The sequence below is a fragment of the Gopherus flavomarginatus genome, chromosome 10 (assembly GCF_025201925.1).
Source record: "Gopherus flavomarginatus isolate rGopFla2 chromosome 10, rGopFla2.mat.asm, whole genome shotgun sequence".
NCBI lineage: Eukaryota > Metazoa > Chordata > Testudines > Testudinidae > Gopherus > Gopherus flavomarginatus.
The window spans coordinates 16,045,663-16,069,551 of NC_066626.1; the positions used below are offsets into that span (position 1 = coordinate 16,045,663).

The window sequence follows — 23,889 nt, forward strand, 5'->3', positions numbered from 1 at the left end:
GAAGTTAGTGCAGTTTATGCAAAGGCTCCAAGTGACATATAGATTTACACAAAGATGCATTATCTTTAGAAAATGCGGATAATGTTTTTGTTTGTGTAACCTTTTGACATCATCAGGGGAGTTGCCTTGAGGGAAGACTGTAATTTTAACAAATGCCTCATATTATTTTTCAATCTGAATTAAAATTTAAGAAACTCAGCTCGACACACTGGTAAGCAGGCATCCTTCCAGACACGTCAGCCAATAAGTCCACAAAAGATAATGCAGATAATCATTTTTGGAGACATTCACGGTTGAGCAAGTTATTAAAAAGAAGAAATGGTTTTCGGATAACATGAAAAGCAGGTGTTGGCAGGTCCTAGTGGAGGTTTGTTGGCAGAGGAGGTTTGCACTGTGTCTGCCTACTCAATGCATGTCTCTGGCCAATGCTACTAATCCTTCACTTTCAAATGTGCAACGTTCAGAGAAAAATTCAAGAACAAAGTCAAAATGTAGTGATGCAGGCAAAGGCCAGATTGTGGTTCAACAAAACTGGATGAAACAAGTTTTCATATAAGTCTTGACTTGTAAAATTCGTGAAGCCTTATGTGCAGTAAAATTGGCACAAATACAATTTCCCCTCAACCTTCACAGTAAAAACATGCCAATCATTTCCTCGTACAACTTGTCTTAGATTCCCATCCAAACCCTGCTTATAACACACACTGTTGATTACAAAAATACAACCCAACAAACCAATATGCCATCATTCCTTTGTCTTTCTAGTGGTTTATTATTATTTTATTTCCTGTTATTTTGTAAATTATTTCATTTTAACATTCAGGTCTCAGGATTTCATGCACTCTAAACAATCCAGTGTAGATACTGTGCAGATATATCTAGCTAACAGTAAAGGGTAGCTCAAATTGGTTTTAAGAGGTACTTAGGAAGTAACCTAAGGAAGTCTGAGGGAGGAGAGAAATAAGATATGGTAATGGAGAAACAGAAGCCAACAAGGGACAAAGGGTGAGTGTTAATGTATCTCCAAAGATCATTTTAGGCATAGGCTAAGTAGACAGCCCCCTACAGATGGTTCTACAGGAATAATACAGAGATTGCTTCAGTCACTCAAGAACATATTAATCTTGAATTACTCTTCTGTGGTTATGGTTTCTGCACACCCTGTTTCTGCTCAGTCAAGTTCAATAGACATCTTTAATTAACACACACATCCTGAAACTCTTGAAGTACTGCTGTGTCTCACGCAAAGGAGTGTGGAAAATGTCTGGGAACTGTAGACATCTACTGCAGATGACTGAACAAACACACAGGCATCCTTGTGGAAGAAAGAAAATGGCACAGGCTATTAATTATATTACTGTGTGTTATTGATCAAGCGCCACAGATTAAATATGCCTCCTGTCCCAACTTGCTTGTAGTCTAAGGTTCTGATCCTTGCAGCATCAGGGTCTAAATTAGATGCAGGTATAGTCCAAATGTAACCTCATGCATACAATAAAGGTTCATGGTTGAAGTCAAATTCCCAGATAGCCATTGGATTTTTCTTTTCTTTTAAACACCTCATTTCTTGGAAGGCCTTGTGGAAGAAGTAGAGTTTTGAGGAGGAATTTGATTGTAAAGAGGGGAGGTCACCTGGCAAACAAGGAGAGCAAGGAAGGTACAAGAGCAGGGCACTGGATCGAGAACTGAGAGAAGGAGACAAAAGAGATGGTCAGTAGGAGGAGAGAAGACAATAGGAAGAACAGGAAGAAATTAAGACTACAAATATGATTCATCTTTTTAAATGTGAGAGCAATTAATCATTGGAACAGTTTACCTAGTGAGATGATAGCTTATCCATCAGATGAAGTCTTTAAGTCAAGACTCCTTGTATTTCTAAATGATATGCTTTAGTTCTACCAAAAGTTATGTGCGTAATGCAGAAATCACTGGGTGAGGTTCTACACCCTGTTATGCAGGAGGCCAGACTAGATTATCATAATGATCCCTTCAGGACTTAACATGTGTGTAGGTTGGTCAAAAGAAAGCAGCAGAGAAATAAGTGAGAGGGAGGGAGGATGACCAGACAGCAAATGTGAAAAATCGTGACGGGGTTGGGAGTAATAGGAACCTATATAAGAAAATGACCCCAAAATTGGGACTGTCCCTATAAAATCAGGACATCTGGTCACCCTGAGGGGAGATGAGTTCTAATCTAGCAATTCACCAATGCAGCTGCAGCCAGCTCTGTCTTCTACTTGTCAACTCTGGGCCTGATCCAAAGCCAATTGAAGTCACTGGGCTCCTTTTCATTGATTTCAGTGGACTTTGGATAGGCCCTCGGCTGCTTAGTTTAATAACCCTTCTCATTGAACCATGTAAATTCTAGAAGTAAATTATCAGTCTACCTGCCCATCATGAATTTCAGGAGGAAAAAATGTATTATCAGATAAAAAATGGGCCAGCAGCCATTAATAAGCATAGTCACAGTATCACAGCAAGGGTAACAGACAAAGAACAGATTGAAAGGATATTCTAGGTTTCCAGTAGATGTGTGGGTTTTTTTCTTGTGACAGTGATATTCTTTGCATGTAGATGAATTGGAGGCAAAATACAATATTGCCTCACCATTGCAGCTTTGTGTAAGTTGGCTTTGTTAAGTTGTCAAATGGCCCAGAAGCCAGATTCCTGTCATCGACAGGTTCATGTAATCTTTCAGTCACTGTTTCTCTCCCACAGCAAAGATAGGTCTGTAACTGGGGGTGGATTGGCATTTAGTTAGAAAGGGGTCGGGGGGGAAGAGGAAACCAAAGATGCATCAGCAGGGTATCCCAAGTTTTCTCATAGTCCTCCCCTAGGAACTGAAAATTCACTTGGAAATCTTGCCCTCCACGTATTTAAAACATGTGATGTGTGGCAAATGACCTTTGATGAGGAGGGAGAGGTGCAGTTGGACCTTCCCTCTGGATATATTCCTTGATCGTAAGCAGGGTCCTGATTTTTCTGTTGGATTAAATATCCATTCAAGGCTTCTGTCATAAACAGACAGTTAAGAGTTAATTCCTCTTTTACCTGTAAAGGGTTAAGAAGTTCAACTAGCCTAGCTGACACCTGACCAGAAGAACCAATGGGGGGACAAGATGTTTTCAAAGAGGGAACTCAATCTTTTGAATGTTCAGAAAAGTTTGTGCCAGAATGAAGGATCCAGGAATCAGCCATCTAACATTCCTTCTTTAAACATTTACTACTTTTAAGAAATGTTAGATGGCTGATTCCTGGATCCTTCACTCTGGCACAAACTTTTCTGAACAGTCAAAAGACCAATTTCCCTCTTTGAAAACATCTTGTCCCCCCATTGGTTCCTCTGGTCAGGTGTCAGCTGAAATGAATACTGGGGTTTTTCTCTGCAGTCAACAGAAGGAAATGTCTGCGTGTTTAAACCAGCTCACCATTTCCTGGATGCTTGTCCAACAATATTCTGAGAGAGGGCAGGCATAGGTAGAAGGGAGCTAGAGAGCCTGGAACACCACGTGACCCTTGCAACATATGCAATAAATTTTGGGTTGGTGTCCCATACAGAGATTTTGGAGAAAGGAGGACTGTTGAACCTGGTTATATGCACCCATTTAGGTGGTCCCATTGATGCAATATAAACACATGAAGACATTTTTTCACCATTTTGAACAATGTGCTAACCATGGACCTAAACCATTTTTTGGAATCAATTATGTCACATCCTGGTTATAAACAGGGTAACAGGTTTTAATGTAGACAGATCTACAGTGATTTGTCCCAGGCCACATAGCAAATCGCTGGCAGAGTCAGGAGTAGAAATCAGGTTTCTTGAAACATAGTCTTTGCTCTGAACAGTGTCTTTGCTTATATGATTAGCTGCCAATGCCAATTTTGCCCAATTAATCTGAACCTATTTAGTTTGCAAAATTGGATTGAAAGACTCATAAGATTAAGATTTTTTTATTTTCTCTTTCTGGTAAGGCTGGAGAGAGAATAAGAAAAGCCTTTTGTCTGGTACTGAAGCAGATCTAGTTACAGTTTTGTCTTGAAACAGGAAGTGCAAAGGGACTTGGGAGTGAAAAAAACATTTCAAACACCAAAAACAGATTGGTTTGAGTCTCGAATGAAGGTTTGCTCTAGCCAAATAGGTACATCTATTCCTTATAAAGAATAGACTTCTTCATGGCAATTTTTAGTATTATAACTCCTCCCTTAACCACATTCCCTCCCCAAGTTTGCCACCCATTCAGTACAATTGGCATGGACTGAAATGCAGGTCAGAAATAGAGCTGAAAATTCTGTTTTATAACTTTGATCATTGAGATTTCTTTTTATTTTACTTCTGGAGAGGAATTGAGAAAATTAAATTGAAGCCAAATGCTATATGGATATAGCTAGAATTGCCAGGAAATTCAGATTTATGGTTACAAATCCATCCTAGTATTTTGACCAATGGCCATAAGCACCCTTGAAGATGTTATATATGCATTGGAATTCGTAGGCATATCATAGTATCCATTTCTTTTCCCGTAAGCCCTGCATTTGTTTATAGCAGTCTCTTCAATTTCTCTTATCTTTTTCATCCCCTTAATCAAATGGGATTTTCTAATGATTGGTATAATTTATGTAGGACATTTTCACAGATAGAATACTGCTTCTGTAATATAATAGTGAAAACTCCCAAAGTAGCATCAGGCATAAGCAGAAATACAGTATACCTTGTTATGCATCTACCTTGGTTTCTTCTTGATATTTATGAGCACTGGTTAAGTTTATTCTCTCATATGTCTCACACAGATAAATTTTGCATGTTTGAAATTTAATGAGAAATAACAAGAGTACATGTTTGAATGTAAATACAGTATTGTGGCCATTTTGAGGCATTTATTAGAATACGAGAAAGTATCAGTGCACATGCAGGACTAACTACTACCATTGTTTGTTGCTAGACTATGAGAGGAAGTATATCCTAATCAGAGAGTGACCAAGTGTCCGTTTTTTAATTTGAACACCAGATCGGAAAGGGGCCCTGGTGGTTCCAGTCAGCACTGCTGACAGGGCCATTAAAAGTCCAGTTGGTGGTGTAGCAGGGCTAAGGCAGGCTAGTCCCTACCTGCCCTGGCACTGCGCCGTGCCCTGGAAGCAGCCAGCAGGTCTGGCTCCTAGGCAAGAGTGCCATGGGGCTCTGCCAACTGCCCCCACCCTGAGCACTGGCTCCCCACTCTTGGCCAATGGGAGCTGGGGTGGGGAGGGCAGTGCCTGCAGGCGAGAGCAGCGTGCGGAGCCTCCTGCCCCCCCACCCCCAGCCTAGGTGCCAGACCTGCTGGCCTCTTCCAGGGTGCAGTGCAGTGCCAGGACAGGTAAGGAGTAGCCTGCCTTAGCCCTGCAGCACTGCTGACTGGGATCTGATGGGATAAGCCCAAGCCCGAGCTCTAACCCTCTGCCCCAGCCTTGAGCCCCCTGCCCAAACCCAGAGCTCCCTTCTGCACCAACCTCATCCCCGGCCACACCTCAGAGCCCACACACCCAGCCCAGAGCCCCTTCCCACACTCTGAACCCATCATCCCCAGTCCCACCCCAGAGCTCTTGCAATCCAACCCCCTGAACTTCAAATCCCTCAGCCCCAGCCCAGAGCCGCCTCCTGCACCCCAAATGCCTCATCCCTGGCCTCATCCTAGAGCCAGCACCCCCAGCCCAGAGCCCTCACCCCCTCTCACACCCCAACCCCCTGCCTCAACCCACAGGCCCCTCATACACTCCAAATCCCTCAGCCCCACCCCCCAAGCCTGGAGCCCTCTCGTGCACTCCAAACCCCTCATCCCAGCCCCACCTCAGAGCCCACAATTGTTTCCTACCAAAATGTATGGCTCAACCTCCGATGTCCCAACCCTTCTGCCCTGACTCTTGGTTTCAGTGGGACTGCTCCTGGGATGAAGTTGCAGGAGTGTCAAGTTACTACACAAATGTGCTGAGCTCCTTGAACTCTTATTGGCATCTAAGGGAACTGAGAGATCATGACTTCACAGGATCAGCCCCTGAAAAAAGCAAGCAATGAAGCCATAAAGGCCTGGAAAGCACAACTTCTGAAACAAGGTAGTTTGTAAAGGACTGCAGAACCAGCACAGAGATGCAATCCTAGCTATTCCGGTCTGAATTCTTCCTGGAGCCTGAGGAAGCTGAAGCTATCCTAGATAATTCTACAGCTGGGACTGAAGAGTTCGTGTTCACCACCAGTAAGCTAAAGTTCATTAAATCTGCACTGTGATTCTTAATCTCTTGGATAACGGCTCTCAAAGGGACGCCAATAACCGTGAAGGCTAGTATTCTAAAAACGAATCAAAGGAAACAGAACTGTGCCTTACTGAGAGAGAAGGACAGCAGCAAAGACAGACACACACTTAAAGGGGTCTCCTGTTCTCTAAAGTGAGAAAATGGAGACCTTTGAGCTCAGGAGTCAATGCTCTGATGGATTGTCAGTTGGGATCCCCTAGGGAAATGGCGACTGACATGGAGTCCTTTCTGCGTTGTCTTTTGTGCCTGGCACTAAGAAAGGGCAGTGGTCTAGACATTGAAGCTGAGTGAAATCATAGGCTCTGTAAACTAATCTGAGGATGAACCAAATGCTCAATGTAATTAGTGTGTATATTTTATATTACACTGATAGAATATTTAATGCCGGACCTCAACTCAAGTGTATGAACTGCAACAATTTAGCTAAAACACTCTACTCCCTCCCTGATTCTTACCTCTTTCTTAGGCTCCATAACCTTCCAGAGATGCTTTTATAATTGGGAGAAGCAACTTTTGAATCCTCCAGGCAGGGTTTCCCCAGATTCTGTAAAGGTTTGCGGATTCTCTAACTTGTATAGATCATTATAGGACTCATTTAATTGATCACTGGAATGCAGCCACTTCTGTAGTGGAACATAGCAGCGATGTAATAGTGCACAGTGGCTTCACAAAAACAGCTCAGTGCAGGAAGAGAGGACGAATACTGTTCTCGAATAAACAAGTGTCATACAATTGGTTGTTTGAAAAATGTACACCTCCAAGAGTTCCTATTCACAGTTCTTTATTCATGGTATGTGATGGATCACCTGAATGACTAGCCGTTCTTTCTGTACCTTGATTGGATGACTGAAACCTTCTAGAGAGCGGAATAATGACTGATTGCTCTGTTGATTCATAAATACCCAGGCTCACATACATGTGGGCACACTAACAAACAACTGTTTCCAATTCTTTGTGTGTGAACAAACACATTTCCATGCATGTGTACATAGTTGTGCATGACTGTAAATAAAGAGTGGCATGAATTTGATTGAACTACGCTATCAGTTGCAATGCTAGTATATTTCCAGTAATGCAGGATTTACAGTATTTACTCAACTCTATGCACAAGCTATGAGGTGGAGGTGGAATCTCTGAATAATTATGTTTGAGTTCTGCCTTTTCTGTGAAAAGTTATACAGGTTGGAGAGTGAAGATAATACCGAATCTGCTATAGCACAGTTGAATTTAGTTTACCTGTTCACTTTTGCTAGGAGTGAATTGCATATTTTGGACACAGAGATTAAGCAATGAAGAAAAAAATCCTATCCAACAATTCTTGTGATGTTTCCATTCAGGTCAAGATGGAGTGTTGCCTCTTGGGACCTATATTCTCCATTATACACACCTCCCTATTAAAATTGTGGTTTGCCATTGATTGAATTGGGTCATACCACCATATTTTACTCATCCAGTTCTCCAAGTTGTATGACACTTTCTGCCATATAAAGTGTAGCTGAATAGTGTCTTAATTGACTAATATGCCAGTAAAATATTGGGTGGAGAAAAGGATTGACCTAATTATGCACTCTGAAAACCACAGTCAAACCAAATTTAAACTCCCGTGGTTCTCATGAAGTATGTGTTTCCATGATAGACTGACCTACTGGCGTATGATATCCTACAACTGAGTGTGCAACATGCTTACATTTGAAGAAAGCACATTTTCAGTTTAATAATGTCAATTGTACAAAATGAAACATTGAGTCAACTGCATGCAACTTGCTGTAGCGAAGTGTGTACTGTATCTCAGTTTATGGACCCAACATATACTCTTTATGTATGCAGAGGGGAGCTGCTTAAGTGGAAGCCAATGGTCTTAGTCACAAATCAGCCCATCAGCACGCTATCGATATGACTCTAGTTTTCTTTCAGTAAAGCAGAAATTACTCTTTCCAAAGAAAATGGAAAATATGACAAGAATATAAATGGATTGTTCTTTGACTTGATGAACCTGCTTCACCTGTGAGTCAAATCTAGTGAATTTAGCTGCCTTTCCATCACTGATAAATCAATCCACTTTATCCAGGAGCTAACTCGGCATATTTTATAAGACACATTAATCCATTTAAATGACAAGCCTAACAACAAAGTCACCATGCAAGTTCTTACCAGTAGCTTTCCCTTTCTTCCTTTTGTGGTGGAAAAGAAAAATCTCAGCATAAAAATGTCAAGTATGCTGTAGTGTCAAATGGTCGTCTCTACTGTATGTAGATAAAAGCACCCATGTTTTCCTACCATGATAATTGGTACCTTATCATTACTTATTTATTCCCAGGCAAAATGATATGGAGTTAAAATTGTGAGTACATATCAGTCATTTCTGGTGAAAACAGGACAAGGATGTTTTAATTTTCATACATCAAACATTTAAAATTCAGGGCTAAAATTAACCTTAAGGAACTCTAGTATAGAAATGAATAGTTATGTCACCCAGACAGCCTTAAACCTGTTATTTGGTGACACCATGCAATAATCGTACAATTATAATATATATTAGTGTCTGTGGTCCCAAATTAGACTGATTTTTAAAGACATATTCTTCTTCCTGCCCCTTCACATATTTTACAAAATGACATTACCCATCATACTATTAAAGTGAAATATAAAATTATCACATTAAGGGACAGTTAGGACATATTTTTACCAATTAATTGACATTCCCACAGTGTTTGTTCATCACATTGGCATTTGGCTTCCATTTCAGTAAAAACTTTCCTCATAATCAAAACAAGTGTAACCCTCTCTAAACATTGGCACCCTATATTAAACAGTTTGCATTTGTTTCGAGGCTAGCAAGAGGCTTGTCTTGATTAATAGTTTATTTTAATAATGGGAAGAATTTATTTTCAGAATGATGCTAGGGATCAATTTTGTAAGACACTGAGAACTCTGACCCTGATCCAATAAAACTCTTAAGCATATCTGTAATTCTAAGCATGTGAGTACTTTAGCTGGTCAGGTTCCCCCTCTATAAAATGGGTGAAGTGATACTGCCCTCCTTTGTAAAGTATTTGAGATCTACTGATAAAAAGTGTTGTATAAAAGAGCTGAGTATTATTGTTGCTCACATGCTTAAAGTTATGCACATACTTTAGTACCTTGCTGAATCAGTGCCTAAATCAGGCATGGATGTGGTCAAAGAGAATTGCCATTTTGGATACAAATACATTTTTGTCAATACTGGATGTGTCTACACTGGGAAATGTTATCATGTTTAAACACGAGTTTTAACTGCTGAGTTAGTTAATTAAATGCTAACCATGACTTTGTGGTCAGTGTAGACAAGGATAAGTTTTGGTTTAAAACCTTCTGGAGCCTAGCTTTAAGCATGACTAGCTGACATAATGTTGAACACGGTTGGCCCTTGTCTACACTGAATATAGAGTTGTGGCCAGTATTATGTCAGCTAACTTGATTGTTTAAAAAGAAATGTTTAAACATGATAAAATTTTCTAATACAGACAAGCTTCCCCAAGTGTTCAGTAACTCTTTACTTACAAGCCAAAGAGTGGTGGAGAAGAAATCACTATTCTCTGAACTAAAAAAATGTATAATGTTCCCTGAATAAACACAAAGCAAGGCCCATCTTATATATGCAAGCAGTGTTAGCCTATTTCTTCTCTCACGTCAACAGATTTCAGAAGAGCAAAGTTATGCTAACACTGAATGCTTTTGGAAATCCCACTTGTACAACTTACTGAGGATGAGTGAAGAGAAGAGAGATGCTATTAAAATACATTTGAAAACAATTTGCGTGCCATTCTGACTTAATAGGGAATTTCATATTTTGGTTACAGAGTACCTAAGCTTCCAGGAGAGGCAAGTCTCTAATAGTAAAACATTATGGTCGTGTGAATTCCCTATGGGGGAGTGAGGGGAATATGCCATATGTCTGTCAGAAAATGATAGCCTCTAGTTAAAGAATGCCTTACCAGAAAAAAACAGCAAGAAGCTGCTGCTTATCAGCATTCAAGGTGATAATGAATCCTACGTTCAAATATATTAAAAAAAAACGCTATAGCACTCTAAAAACCAGACTTCAAAGCTCAATTTATTTACTTTTTATAGTATGTGTTTTAATATTGAAGGTGGGCTGGGGACAGAAGACCTGTTCTTCTTTCTCTGTGGACCAAAATTTTGTCTTTTTCTCCTGTTTGCCAATCGAGAGTATGAAATCACTTACTACTCTATGTCATTAATTAGGCTATGTTATCTGGTTTTTGCAGTGTTGTAGATGTTTCAGAGCTGTTGGACTGACGTTACGTGCTCCCCTATTGAGCGCCCTCATACATCTTGGAACACAAACTTTGAACTTTCATCTCAATTTTGGTGTGCTTCTAAAGATGAAAACACTGTACGCATTAAAAAGAAAATAGATATTTCTCCACAGGGGATCCTAGGATCCTGCTTTCAGTATTCAGCCACATGCCCACAGTTTCCAGGTTAGAAGTCAGAATATTTCTTCTAGCGTATTTTTCTAATAATTAAAAGCTGGCAGTGTGCAATCTGCCCCCAAGTAAGGGTGTAGTGCGGAGTTGTGCTGCCTGAGGAATAGAGCAGGGACTGAATGGTGATTCAAGGCACTACATATGCCTTAGAATGGCCAGGGATAGCCAGTGGAGAATTCCCTTTGCACAGTGGAACTCTCCACCCCAACATAACCGAAGGATTTTCTGTGGCCAGGTTCAATATGGAGCTTATGCCAGTGACAGAAGTTCGAGTAGGCTCCCAGCTGTTCTAATTTCCACCAGAGCCAGGCAGGATCAGAGAGCCAGCAACCAGCTTCCTGCAGCTGTCACTCTCTACTACGTCTTAGCATAGCTGGGACATAGAGAATTGGGACCTCAGTGTTTTTGAAAATGATTTATGAACATCTCCATTTTGGTGAGGAAACTTGCTTTGATGTCTCATGGTTGACATTCTTACACTTAATTTTCATGGAACTCATTTTAAGCCTGTGGTAAAAGTGGTGGGAGGAGGCAACTGCTGGTGATTGCATTCAGAAACAGATTGTTTTGTAGCTATAATGTAAGTGGATTAAGCTCTTCATGCTACCAGAGATAAGGGGTTATGAGTCCAGTCACACATCAAGCTGAGGCCGTGGGTAGGTGGCTGTGGCACATGCAAAAAGATCCAGATTAAAAAATATAATGGGAAAAGGTTTCATGCCTGCAATTACACTCTGATCAACACCACCTTGCATGGATCAGTATTAAGCCCACTTTCATTAAGGAGCCTTATTAATGACAGTGAAGGAAAGAGTACACAGCATGTTAATGAAATTTGCAAATGATATTAAATGTGAGGTGTTGCAAACACCAGAGACAGTAGAGAAATAACACAAATGGGGCTCAGTGAGGTTAGAAATATAGATAGGAAATGAAACAAGTCTTAACGACAACCAAAAGAGCAAGTTAAGAAACCAAAGCATTAAAAAAAAAAGAGAAATGAGTGATACTTGCAAAAAATTAGTGCCTAAAAGTGATCAAGGGATGATAGTGAACAGCAGTGAAATGTGCGGTTTCAGTGCAGTTATGGTGTCAAACAAGTGAAAGGGTCAAAAGACTTGTCATTTAAAACAGGAGAAAGCACTTGACATTTGACTCTGGGAAGGAACTCAGCATTGGCAGGAAGATGAACAGGATGATCTAATATCTCTTTCCCTCTGTAATGTTTGCGAGATTATATGACTTTAAAGTCCTGATGGTGGAGCTGTAAATGAAGTACCATTATAATGAAGGAAATGTTTACTATTCCATTCCAAAGCAAAACCTACCCCATTTTTATTACTTAAGTCTTATTGGGTAACACTTAGCAATGCTTGTTTCAAGTCCCACATGATCTCTACTATGCCACTTTGTGGGGCATAGTAATGAGTTGGGTGTTTACACTCAGCTCCTGAAGTTTTGAATAACACATGCAAATGTCGAAGGTCTTGAGACTCGATTTGGATTACCTGCAAATATTTGAATACCTAAGTGATGTGTTAAGCACCTAAGGATTAATCACTTTCCCATGGGTGAGCATGATAGTGAACATTTAAACATGGAGCTTTATTACCCAAATCTGGCAATTTAAATTTGGCAGATTTAAATTTCTGCTATCTGAATTTGATACAGTACTTCTGATAGGGGTGGCTGGAGAAGCTGAGAACTACCCTGCATCAGCAGCATACTTACAGAGAGTTGCCCAAGATGTAGGATCAGAAGCCCTGGTTGGATTGGAGTGAGACTGCTGAGGTGTGGGGAGTAGAAACCGTAAGGGGTTACTCCTTCCCCTATGCTCCTTGAGCTGAAGGAGAACTGTACTCCTTGCTTCCAGGTCCAGGATGAATACGACATAAGGATTTGAGATTAGCTGGAGTTGAACTAAGAGGCTATGATCGTAAAGATCTGGTGTACTCCCAAGGAATCCATGACCAGATGAAAGGGGCTGAACTCCCCCTCAGAAGTTCACAAACCTTTTGTGCAGCTGGGGCTGAGTTGTGGGGGCCAGGGAGGGATTTGTGGTTTTGTGTGCAAGCCATGCATAATTTGGCAGCATCACATGGTTTCAACCTTAAACAAGACCTAACTCGTCAGTCTTTTATCTGCCATTTGAGTTTTAACATTTGTGTGAGCCCAAATATCACAGCAAAACTTAGGGGGTACAATCACTGAACACTTATCAGCTAAAACTGTTGAATTGTGCACAGCTCTGATATTTACCTAAGGTGAAATTTATATGGACACTGGGAGCTAACATCCTAACGCTTGCAAAAACATCAGGGCTTCAGGTTTACATCTCCATTGAAACATGACACCTACAATAGTACAGTTTCTTAAGCGTGCTTTCTGAAGAGCCCCATGCAGCAACGTCTCTGGAATTATGTGCCTCTTTCAGAACCAGCCTTGATTAACTTACAGTCACAGCCCAAAGTGGTATCAGTTAGTCTTTCATAATTTGTGTTATTTTTTTAATCTAAATATACAAAAAAAGAAGAGTTAATCTAGTCAGATTTATAAAGGAGGACCTCAGATTAGTTATGTTCCTTGCAGAACAAGCTTCTGGTACATGTATCCTCATTTTGCCATTGCAGGTTTGCATTTTCCATCAGAGTGCATGTTGTGTTTCCTTGTCCACGACTTCACAAGTGTGCATTAAAAACTAATATCCTAGATGGATAATGGAAAGCAATGCCACACTTAATGAGCATTCCTTGATTTATCATCTGACATTACTGCATTTTGAGAGCTATATGCTTCATAAGTTTTCCAGGTGTTTTATTTCATGCATGCAGCTGTTCTTTGCTCTGTTTCCCTGCCTTGCATTAAAGTCTTTGATTCTGATTGGTAGAACCCCCCTGATTGCTGCAGGCGTGATTGGTGGACTCTTTATCATCATCATTGTGGGCCTGACGTTTGCCGTTTATGTTCGGCGGAAAAGCATCAAAAAGAAGAGGGCCTTGCGGAGGTTCCTGGAGACTGAGGTGAGGATATTTTCTGTTGTACCTCTCAGAAAAGCTGAATATTTGAAAAGATGCAGAGTATTTCTCTACTTTTTTTCACACAATATATTAGGATTCTAATCCAACGCCCACTGAGTCCCTAGAAATACTTCCATAGACTGGATTTATTGTATAGTGTGAATGAAGCTATTCTAGGATATTAGTTTTCTATTGATACATCCAGAGGTGCTGACTTTCTGATTTCCCAGGAGTGCTCGGACCCCCAACTCCATCCCAGGCCCCGCCCCCACTCCACCCCTTCCCCCAAGGTCCTGCCTCTTCCTGCTCTGCCCACCCCATTCCACCCCCTCCTCCAAGCATGCCCCTCCCTAGCACTTCCTCTCCCTGCCCCCGCTTCTTCCCCTCCCCCCAGCGCCTCCTGCCCTCCACTGAACAGCTGATATTCAGTGTGGGAGGGGGAAGAGCTGATTGGCAAGGCCCTTTGGCAGGCAGAAAGCGCTGGGGGAAGGGGAAAGAGCTGATTGGCAGGGCCCATTGGTGGGTGCTGAGCACCCACTATATTTTTCCATGGGTGATCTGGGTTGGAGCACCCACGGAGTCAGCACCTATGAATATATTATTTCATATATTTTAATGATAAGGGAGCATTTTGATCATCTTGTCTGACATACATGTCTCAATCCTGCTCCCAGTAGAAATTAGGCCCTGATTCATCTAATCGCTTAATCACATATTCAAAACCCATTGAAGTCAGTGGTCAGACTCCAGTTGTCTTCAGTGGACTTTGCATCAGGCCCTTGCTGAAAGTGAATCGTGTTAATCACATGCGTATGTGCCAGAACTCTCATTTATTACGTTTGTGCAGTGGATAAGACAATGTGGCCTCAACCTGTTTGAGGCCTGTAGGCACAATATAAATAATAACAAAATTGCTTTGCTGAATTGGGAACTTACGCCTCAAACTTCCATTGAATCAGAAGGGAACTGGACTGGGCCCATAGTCCCACTGGCAAAAAAGTGAGACGGAGCCATAGAACAAACTATTTGGGCTCAATGTAGCCTGCCTACCATGTTGGCTTCACTACTGGGGGGAAAAACAAGTCCCCATGCTCTTCAGAAGCTTATTTTTGGTTAGAAGTTCATATTTGATCATCATTAAAGTTTAATCTTAAATTTTCAGTTATAAATGAAGGTTGACACGGGATCTCCTAAACTCTATATATCTGACACACTTTCAGAGATGCATAGTACAGATAGATCCCTCTAAAGAAAAAAAAAGTTTAGGAAAACCAACAGTCATTGGTCGTCTGATTCCATTGTGTTACGATTGGTGTCATTAAGGTCTTGCTCCTACTCCCATTGAATTCAGTGGTGTGAGATTGATCCCAAATGACTTCCATAGCAACATTGTGTTTTCATTAAGCTTCTTCCTGAATGGCTGCAACGCTAACCTGTGCCAGTTGGCAACCATCCCCAAGGGACTGCCCAATGACTGAGCACTTGTGACAGTTGCCATCTTGTCTGAGACACCATGGAGTGAACCAGGGACATCCACAGCTAAAAGTATGAGTTGCTATAGCTTGAGCTAAAGAGCCAGGCTTTTTAGCTGAGGTCTGTAACAGATCCATAATCTCTGCAGATCAACACACACTGATCAATGGGTTACACCTCCACTCTTGTTATATCTCCTTGTTGCTCTCCACCCCAATGTGCCCCTGAGCTGGTCAGCTGTTGGGGAGGGTGGTAGGAGTAAGGTATACCAACTCTTCAACTTCTAGGGATGGCCTTAGACTGAGAGAATCCCTGGCATGGGTGAAACTCCAGATTCCATCTCCTTTGCACTGCCAGGGCAGCACAAAGGGGAAGAGGAATTATTTGGGGGAAAGTTCTGTGGGAATCTATGAAGTGAACCAGAGATTGTGGCCCTGTGTGTTCACCTTCTCCCATAGTTGTATTTTTTTTTTTTTACATTTGGCTTACGTCTTCCACCATAATGAGTATTGAAAAGTAAACTATATTGGGAGGAAGAGGGAAACAAACTATGAAAATATCGCTGTCAAACTCTTCGCACTCACTTGGCTTGTTGCTGTTTGTTTTTGTTATGTATTTTCTTAAAGACTTTTAAAAAGTAATTTCTAGCTACTGGTATTTCTACTTGCACCAAAGCGGTTTGTTCAGCTAACGAAGTAGTCCATGATGCTCATAGAAGCATGATAATAGTGTCCAAACTGAAGAGCACTATGCACTAAGACTTGTAAACAGACACTTTGAAATACTGCAGTGATTTCAAAGCAATTTGAGTAGGAGTAGCCCTTAATTATTTTCCTTATCCTGAGAGAGGACAGGCTATTTGTCAGTGTTTAGAGTATTGTTCTTTTCATTTATTTTTTCATTTATTTTTAAAGAAACATTGTTTTTTAGTCAAAGGCTGTATGTTGCTGAGATCGGATGACTTTTTGATTGAGCATACATACTGTTGTTCTTCATTCACAAACTTTGCTGGATCATAATTCACAATGTACCAGTGCTTGCAATAAATTAGTTGCAGTTGTAATTTCTTGTTCTACTGCAGATGTTTTCTGCTTCTGAAAAAGCTGCCCTCCTTTAAGGCACAACTAAAGCTTAGAACAGTGGTTTTGAAACTTTAACAACCTGCGAACCCCTTTCACTAAAATGTCAATTCTCATGAACCCCCTCCTAAAACTGAATATTTCCAGGGATTTTCTCCCTTACCCCAGAAAAAATTATAAAAGCAGTGATCTTGGAAATAAAAATTGTGTATGTATGACATGCTTATTGCACACTATTTATTAATTATTATTTATCATTACAGTATTTTTATTACATTATGAAAATGGCAACACTTTTGTAGCTTGTATCGCTTTTGATTAAGCCTGTTATAAGACAAGGCTCCTATCAGAGGCACCAGTAGAAAAAAGGGGCTCGGGGGCAAAGCCTCCATGCACCCTGGGGCCAGGAGGAGCACCGCTGGAAAAGTGGGGAGGCCTGCAAGGGAGGGGGCACCGACATGGGGGCAGCACGTGACCCTTGTTGCCCCCATCCCCCGCGTACTGGCGCCTCTGGCTCCTATGTTTCATCAAGGAGTATCAGATGTGAAACAGCAGGAAGGTATTTAAGATGCCATCTCAAAGAGTTCCTCCTACACAAGCATTCAGGTCTTGAGCAGTCCAGGCAAACAACGCATGTACAACAAAGCTTAAACTTGTTCTTCATAATAATTTAAAAACAACACTAGCAGCCTATTTAATTTTAAAAACAGCAAAAATTATCCACCTCCCTTTCTATTTTGTATAAGGAGTCTTGAAGTTTAAATCTCCTCAGTGTGATAGATATGCTTGCTTTGATCTGCTTAGTTCTTGGAAGCCCCCCATGCTGCCTGGGGTCCCTATGGACAGCTCTATCCACCATTAGGGATTTTTTTCCCCAAGAATCCCATGTAACATTTCATGAACCCCCCAGGGATTCATGAACCTCAGTTTGGGAACCACTGGCTTAGAGCAATGAGCCTTACCCGCAAAAAGAGGATAAGAATTTGATGAATCAATAAGTCACCATTATTCAATAGCAAAACAGCCACTTTTAAAGGGCACTAAAATTGCCAAAAATAGAATATGGTGCACTGATAATAAACACTGTGTTTCCATCAGATAGAAAACATTTATATTGCTGCAATTAGCAAAAGTCATTGGGGACATATTGTGACACTGATTCAGTTTCCAGTTCCTAATGACATCATGCAGCCCCTAGTGGAAATTATGTTACTCCCTAGAATCCTGCAGCTGCTTTCTGTTGGTTTTTTACTGACCTTGACTGGTTTCACTTGAAGAATCGATAGCCCTGGCACCACTAGATCCATTGCTTTATTCTAATAACTAGTTAGCCAACTGGACTGAGTAGGAACTAGATGCACATTTTCAACAGGAGTCTCATGAGGTCTTCCTGTGTCCAGTGCCTAATCCTGATGGATTTTGATTTGCAGCTGGTGGAGCCCTTGACCCCAAGTGGCACAGCACCCAACCAAGCGCAGCTTCGCATCCTGAAGGAAACTGAGCTAAAGCGAGTCAAGGTCCTTGGCTCTGGGGCCTTTGGAACCGTGTATAAGGCAAGTATCTTCACTGAACAGCATTGAGTGGCCTTATTTCTTTTTTGAACCCTATGGATCATTGAAAGTGTTACATCGCAGTGTGGGACCCAGCTCTTGTCTATACAACAGATGAGCTTGAATCATAATCCACAGCCTGTCCGGGGAGTTCATCTCTGGGTATGATGATGCATCTTGAGTACACCTCTAGTTTCATCTGCTGATTTCAGCTTCACTTGGTAAAGACACAAACATTACTCCATGTAGAGAAAAATAACATCACACACAAACATACAGACATGACAAACATACAGGATAGATAGTCTTGAGGTTAAAGAACAGGAATGGGATTTTGTGGTTCTATTTGTCACTCAGTAACTGACATAATGTGCACATTGTGCAAGCCAGTTAATTTCTATACCTCATTTGACCAAGCTGTAAAATGGGTATAATAATAATACTCTCCCTTATATAATAATAGCAGCATAATCAGCTAAGCTTTGATCCTTTCCCCCATTAAAAACAATGGCAAATTTCCCTTAAGATTTATTGAGCACTTCAGATTCCACAGTTTAAAGGTCATAGTTAAAGTACTTAGAAGCACTAAATAGAGTTGGTTGAAAAAGAAGAGGGGGAAAATCACATTTTCAACATTTTGTAATTAAACTTGTGATGAAATTGCAAAATTCCAAGAAAACTGACCAGCACCTATAATTAAGGCTAAGATTTTATCACGGTTATTTTTTAGAAAAATTCTAGGGCAATAAACAAAAATTCATGGAGCCCGTGATCTGTCCGTTACTTTACTAAAAATAACCAGAGGGCAGGGCTAGGTAGGGGGGAAAAATGGAGTCCCATATGCGGGGGGACTGACAGGCTGAGCCCCTTGCCACGGTGGGGAGCAGAGCCCTGGCTCCAGCAGCTGCAGTGGCGTGCGCAGCCACGGGGGGCACATGGCCTCCACTCCAGCGCTGGCCACAGCTGTGGGACAGGGATGCGTGGCCCTGACTGCAGCCCCTGCCAAGCCCCAGCTGCAGCAGGCGGGGTGGGGGAGGAGCACACGGGCCTGGGAAGCCGCAAGTGGGGCCTATGGCCTCCAAGGCAGCTGCCGTGCAGGGGCGCGTGGTCCCGGCTGCAGCCCGCGGCAGAAGCCACAGGGCTGAGGTGCGTGGCCCCAGCTGAAGCACCCGCCAAGCCTAGGATGCCAAGGGGCTGGGGCACACAGCCCCGCCTACAGCCCACATCGGAAGCACAGACAACATGGGATGTTGAAAAGTAAGGATTAGCTGCTCTCAAGCTCAGTTTAAAGCTTAAGTGTACTTTTCACTGGAGAAAATACGTTTCGCAGAAGGGGGCATCGATCTTAGCATATCATGGTACGGTCCATGCGTGATGTGTAAGATCCAGAGCTTGTGTGACCCTGCCCTCCCCAGTCTCCTGTAACACCACTATCAATGGCAGTTTGCTCCAGAGGCCTGGCAAGGAGGCAGAAATTGCTCCTGGGAGTGTCTCCCCTCCTCTGCCCAGCTGTTCCAGATCAGTCAGTAACTGTCCCCTCACCCACCCAACAGGGACAGAGGGAGGAACAGAACCCAGTACAGGCTCCTTGTGGAAGTGGAGCAGAGACATGCAGGCAGGAGCAACAGAGGTCAGAGCCAGGTGGCTGCAGCTATGGGACAGAAAGGAACAAGGACTGTGCTTCTGCAATGTGGCAAACACCACCTTACACTGGATAGTTGCGATAGGAAATGGGGCCCAGAGTGCTAGAGCTAGAAAGGAACCCAGCCAAGCTCTCTGCTGCCAGTAGCCATTCAAAGTAAATTGAGGCCTACCCAAATTGACATTCCTAATACACTACTAGTTGGAAGCAATGCCGAGCAAAGGAACACGTATTGTTCTGTGTGTCATGGGCATGCTGACATTACTGAGCAGAAATGGCTGAACAAAGAGTTTTCATGTCAAGAAGGTTCATTTACGTTACAGTTTTGTCTTTGAATTTCCAATAGGAAGGATGTATCCAGCGGGGCCCTCCAGGGATCTCTCCTGGGTCTGTTACTAGTCAATATTTTCATTAATGACTTGGATAATGGTGTGGAAAATGTGTTTATAAAATTTATGGATGACACCAAGCTGGGACGGGTTGCATGCACTTTGGAGGACAGGTGTAGATTTCAAAACAGCCCTGACAAATTAGAGAAGTGATCTGAAATCAATAAGACACAATTCAATAAAGACAAGTGCAAAGTACTGCACTTAGGAAAGAAAAACCAAATGCACTGCTATAAAATGGGAAATAGCGGGCCAGGCGGCAAGATTGCTGAAGGGGATCTGGGAGTTAGAGTGGACCAGAAATTGGCTGAGCCAACATATGCAGATGCATAAAAGGCTAATATCATTCTGGAGTGTATTAATAGGACTGTCTTATGTAAGACACAGGAGGTGATTGTCCTGCTCTACTTGGCACTGGCGAGGCCTCATCTGGAGTGCTGTGTCCAGTTCTGGGCACAACATTTTAAGAAAAATGTGGACAAATTGGAGAGAGTCCAGAGGAGAGCAACAAAAATAATAAAGTTTAGAAAACCTGATCTATGATGAAACGTTAAAAAAACCTGGGCCTGTTTAGTCCTGAGAAAAAAAGACTGAGGGCGAACTGAGAAGAGGTTTCAAATATGTTCAGGGCAGTTATAAAGAGGACAGTTTGTTCTCCATGGCCAGTGAAGGTAGGACAAGAAATAATCAGCTAAATCTGCAGCAAGGGAGATTTAGGTTAGATATTGGGAGAAAACTTTGTAACTCTAAGGGTAGCTAAGCTCTGGAATAAGCTTCGAAGGGAGTGGGATGGAATCTCCATCACTGGAGGTTTTTAAGAACAGGTTGGACAAATACCTGTCAGGGATAGTCTGGGTTTGCTTAATCCTATCTCAGTTCAGGGGGTTGGACTAGATGACCTCTTGAGGTCTCTTCCTGCCCTGCATTGCTATGATTCAATGCACTTACTCTGTGTGTTTTGAGTTCTAATGTTCCTTGCTGAATTGGATATTGTATAATGAAAAGAAGCCTAGCCATGGAGAAAGATTTAACAACTAGTGTGGAGTTAATTTTTGTATCTTTTTTTCCCTAGGGTATTTGGGTTCCTGAAGGAGAAACAGTAAAGATTCCTGTGGCTATTAAAATCCTTAATGAGACAACTGGTCCCAAGGCAAATGTGGAGTTCATGGATGTAAGTAAGAGGTGTACAGCCTCTCTGACTGTGCCTAAATATAACATGCTAGTGCTGACAGTGGAAACAAATCAGTCTGTAATCCTCCCAAACTTAAAGGTAATTTTCTGCCTACGTTTTTTTTTTTCTTTTCTTTGTATTTCAGTGTTAAGCGGATGCCTGTATAAAGGCTCTAGGTGCCTTGAAACTTAATGAAGTCTGTGTCTATGCTACCATTCCCGTGCTCATGTACACATATTTGTGCTAGCTCATATCTACCTAGCATGTGTATAAATAGCAGTGTAATCATGGTACCACGGGCAGCAGCATAAAGTATAAAGCCACCTAAAAGCAGTGGGTACGTCCTGGGCAGAGCTCGGCCATGCCTCTGCTGCCGCTACCCATGTTACCATGGTTATTTATCCTTGTGCTAGCTAGCTGAGAGTTAACGCGAGTATATGCACACAAGCAGGGGAATCCACTCCTTGCATAGACGTAGCCTGATGTTACAACACAGTACCCTCAGTAGCAACAGAGTCAGGTTTTGTATAGAACCCTTGGCTCTTCTACACCTCCCCCCTGTCATTTGGGGAACTTATCCTCAGCCATCTCTATACGGCAATCTTCAAAAGTAAGGCTCACAACATCAGATGTGTTAAATCAGCCGCACTCCAGGGAAGCCAGTGCAGGTAGGCAGGTATACACCAGCAGAGGACCTGCCCCTAAACATTTATCATACTGAGGTCATTTTAGAAAACTACCCCAGAACACTGGGGTAAAGCTAATTGCCACAATATGGAAAGGGCTAGATTCTCCAGTTTGGCCTTACAATGCCTGGAGGTAGCTGGTAGACAACTCCCTTTATGCAGAGGTAGTCTCCAATGGGGCGCTGTCTACCCTGCTCCCTTAGAGGAATGGGGGTAGGGCATGTGTGTAAAGGCGTGGTGGAACAGCTGGCATGAGGTCCCCAGTGGTAAAAGTCAGAGCAGGCCTCTGGCTGCTCTAACTTCCTCCGGCACCAGGCAATGAGGGTTCTGCAATAAACAACCACATGTAAACGGGGGAAAGTAACTGAGACAAAGTCTATTGGGTTTTTATTACCTCATTAGTTTTAATAATCTAGGGCAGTGGTTCTCAAACTGTGGGCAGGACCCCAAAGTGGGTCGTGATCCCGTTTTAATGGGGTTGCCAGGGCTGCCTTAGACTTGCTGGGGCCTGGGGTTAAAGCCGAAGGCTGGGCGGTAGGGCTCAGGTTATAGGCCTTCTGCCTGCGGCTGAAGCCTTTTGGCTTTGCCACCCCTTCCCCCCCAGGATGGTGGGGCTTGGGCTTTGACACACACACCCCGCCCAGGGTGGTGGGGCTTGGGTGGGATCAGGTCGTGTAGTAATTTTTGGTGTCAGAAGAGGGTCGTGGTGCAATGAAGTTTGAGAACCCCTGATCTAGAATGTTGTTAGTGAGAGGTTGGATCATATTTTTATAAATAAGTTTTATATTCATGGAGTCCGTAAGTGCAATTTTCAGCTTAGTGCTAAAAGAAAAGGTCACTGACATTAGGAACATGTGTGTCTCATGCAGTGACAATATGTTGACAGTCCATATGAGTTTTCCACTTGTTTTTGGCAAGCCCTAAATTATAAAATTCCTCTTCTGAACTGGGAAATGACTGAAGACTTTTGCATTTCTAAGGTTATGTGTGTGTGTGTGTGTAACTTGATTAGCATTAATGATAGCAGAAACCAAATGGAGACTGTCGCTCCCATCATGTGGTCTGCTCTGTCACTGGGAAACCAGCAGAAACGTACAATTACAGCTTCAACTATTTCAGACAAATTACCATGTGTGAACTCTCAGGCAGTCAGGCTAACACTGAGATCAAGGTATTTTCAACGCTTTTCAGAGCACTGCACAGTTCATGCTGATGACATCAATAATCATTGTTCACAAACAAAGGAGTAAGCAAAAGTGGGCCATATTGACTTCTGCTCTGATAGAAACGCCCAGTGGAGGAGGGCTAAAGAGGATCGAATGTTTGCTTAATGGGCAAAATAATTGTCAAGCTTCTAAGTGAGTAGTAATAACTATAGATATCTGAAACATTAGGGGCCTGATGCATCACAGTCAAGCCTCCCTGTGAAATAAATGTGCAAAGAACGAAGGGCCATTCAGTGGGAACTGAGCCTCTCTACTTAATGGCAGAATTCAACTCTATGGGCCAAAATCTCAGCCAGTGTAAATTTGGCACAGCTTCATTCACATCAGTGGAGCTATGTAGTTCACACCAGCTGAGTATCTGGCCCTGTCTGTTTATAAAGTATAAAATAAGAAAACAATCATATATAATTGTGCATATATAATGCTTGTCATCCTTTGATCTCAAAGCAGCTCAGAAAGGAGGGCACATAAAGATGGGGGTACTGGGCACCGAGAAGGGAAGTGACTTGTCTGAGGTCACCCAGCAGTTCAATATCAGAGCCAGGCATAAGACCCTGATTCCCAGAGTAATGCTTTATTCACTGGACCACTGCCTCCAGTGCATATGTCATAACATTTGATACATTGCTCAGGAATAAGAGATGTCTCCTTATCCTTCTAGAAAGTTATAACAGTAGCATGTATCAAAAGCAGTCATGTTAGGCTCAGTCCCACTTCAAATTATGGTCTCTTGGGAGCCTGTTTCTCCCCCCGTCCCCCAGTGGTCACAAAGAGAAAATTTAAAGATGAGTCGTCTTAGTTCTAACATCTAAAAACTCTGGCCCAGATTCCCAGCCATAGCTCTGTTAGAGTCCTAGAGTGACAAGGGACAGCAAGACAGA

General features: G+C 42.2%; 1 protein-coding gene across 6 annotated transcripts in view; it reads left to right on the forward strand.

The window, feature by feature from the left end:
- The window catches only part of ERBB4 (erb-b2 receptor tyrosine kinase 4), a 1,018,488-nt gene that overhangs the window by 802,688 nt on the left and 191,911 nt on the right, over positions 1–23,889 (forward strand). For all 6 annotated transcript variants that reach the window (XM_050916103.1, XM_050916105.1, XM_050916107.1 and 3 more), the window contains 3 exons: positions 13,663–13,795; positions 17,775–17,897; positions 20,998–21,096. In XM_050916103.1, coding sequence (XP_050772060.1) covers positions 13,663–13,795; positions 17,775–17,897; positions 20,998–21,096 — 355 coding nt within the window. The remainder of the gene's footprint in view (positions 1–13,662; positions 13,796–17,774; positions 17,898–20,997; positions 21,097–23,889) is intronic.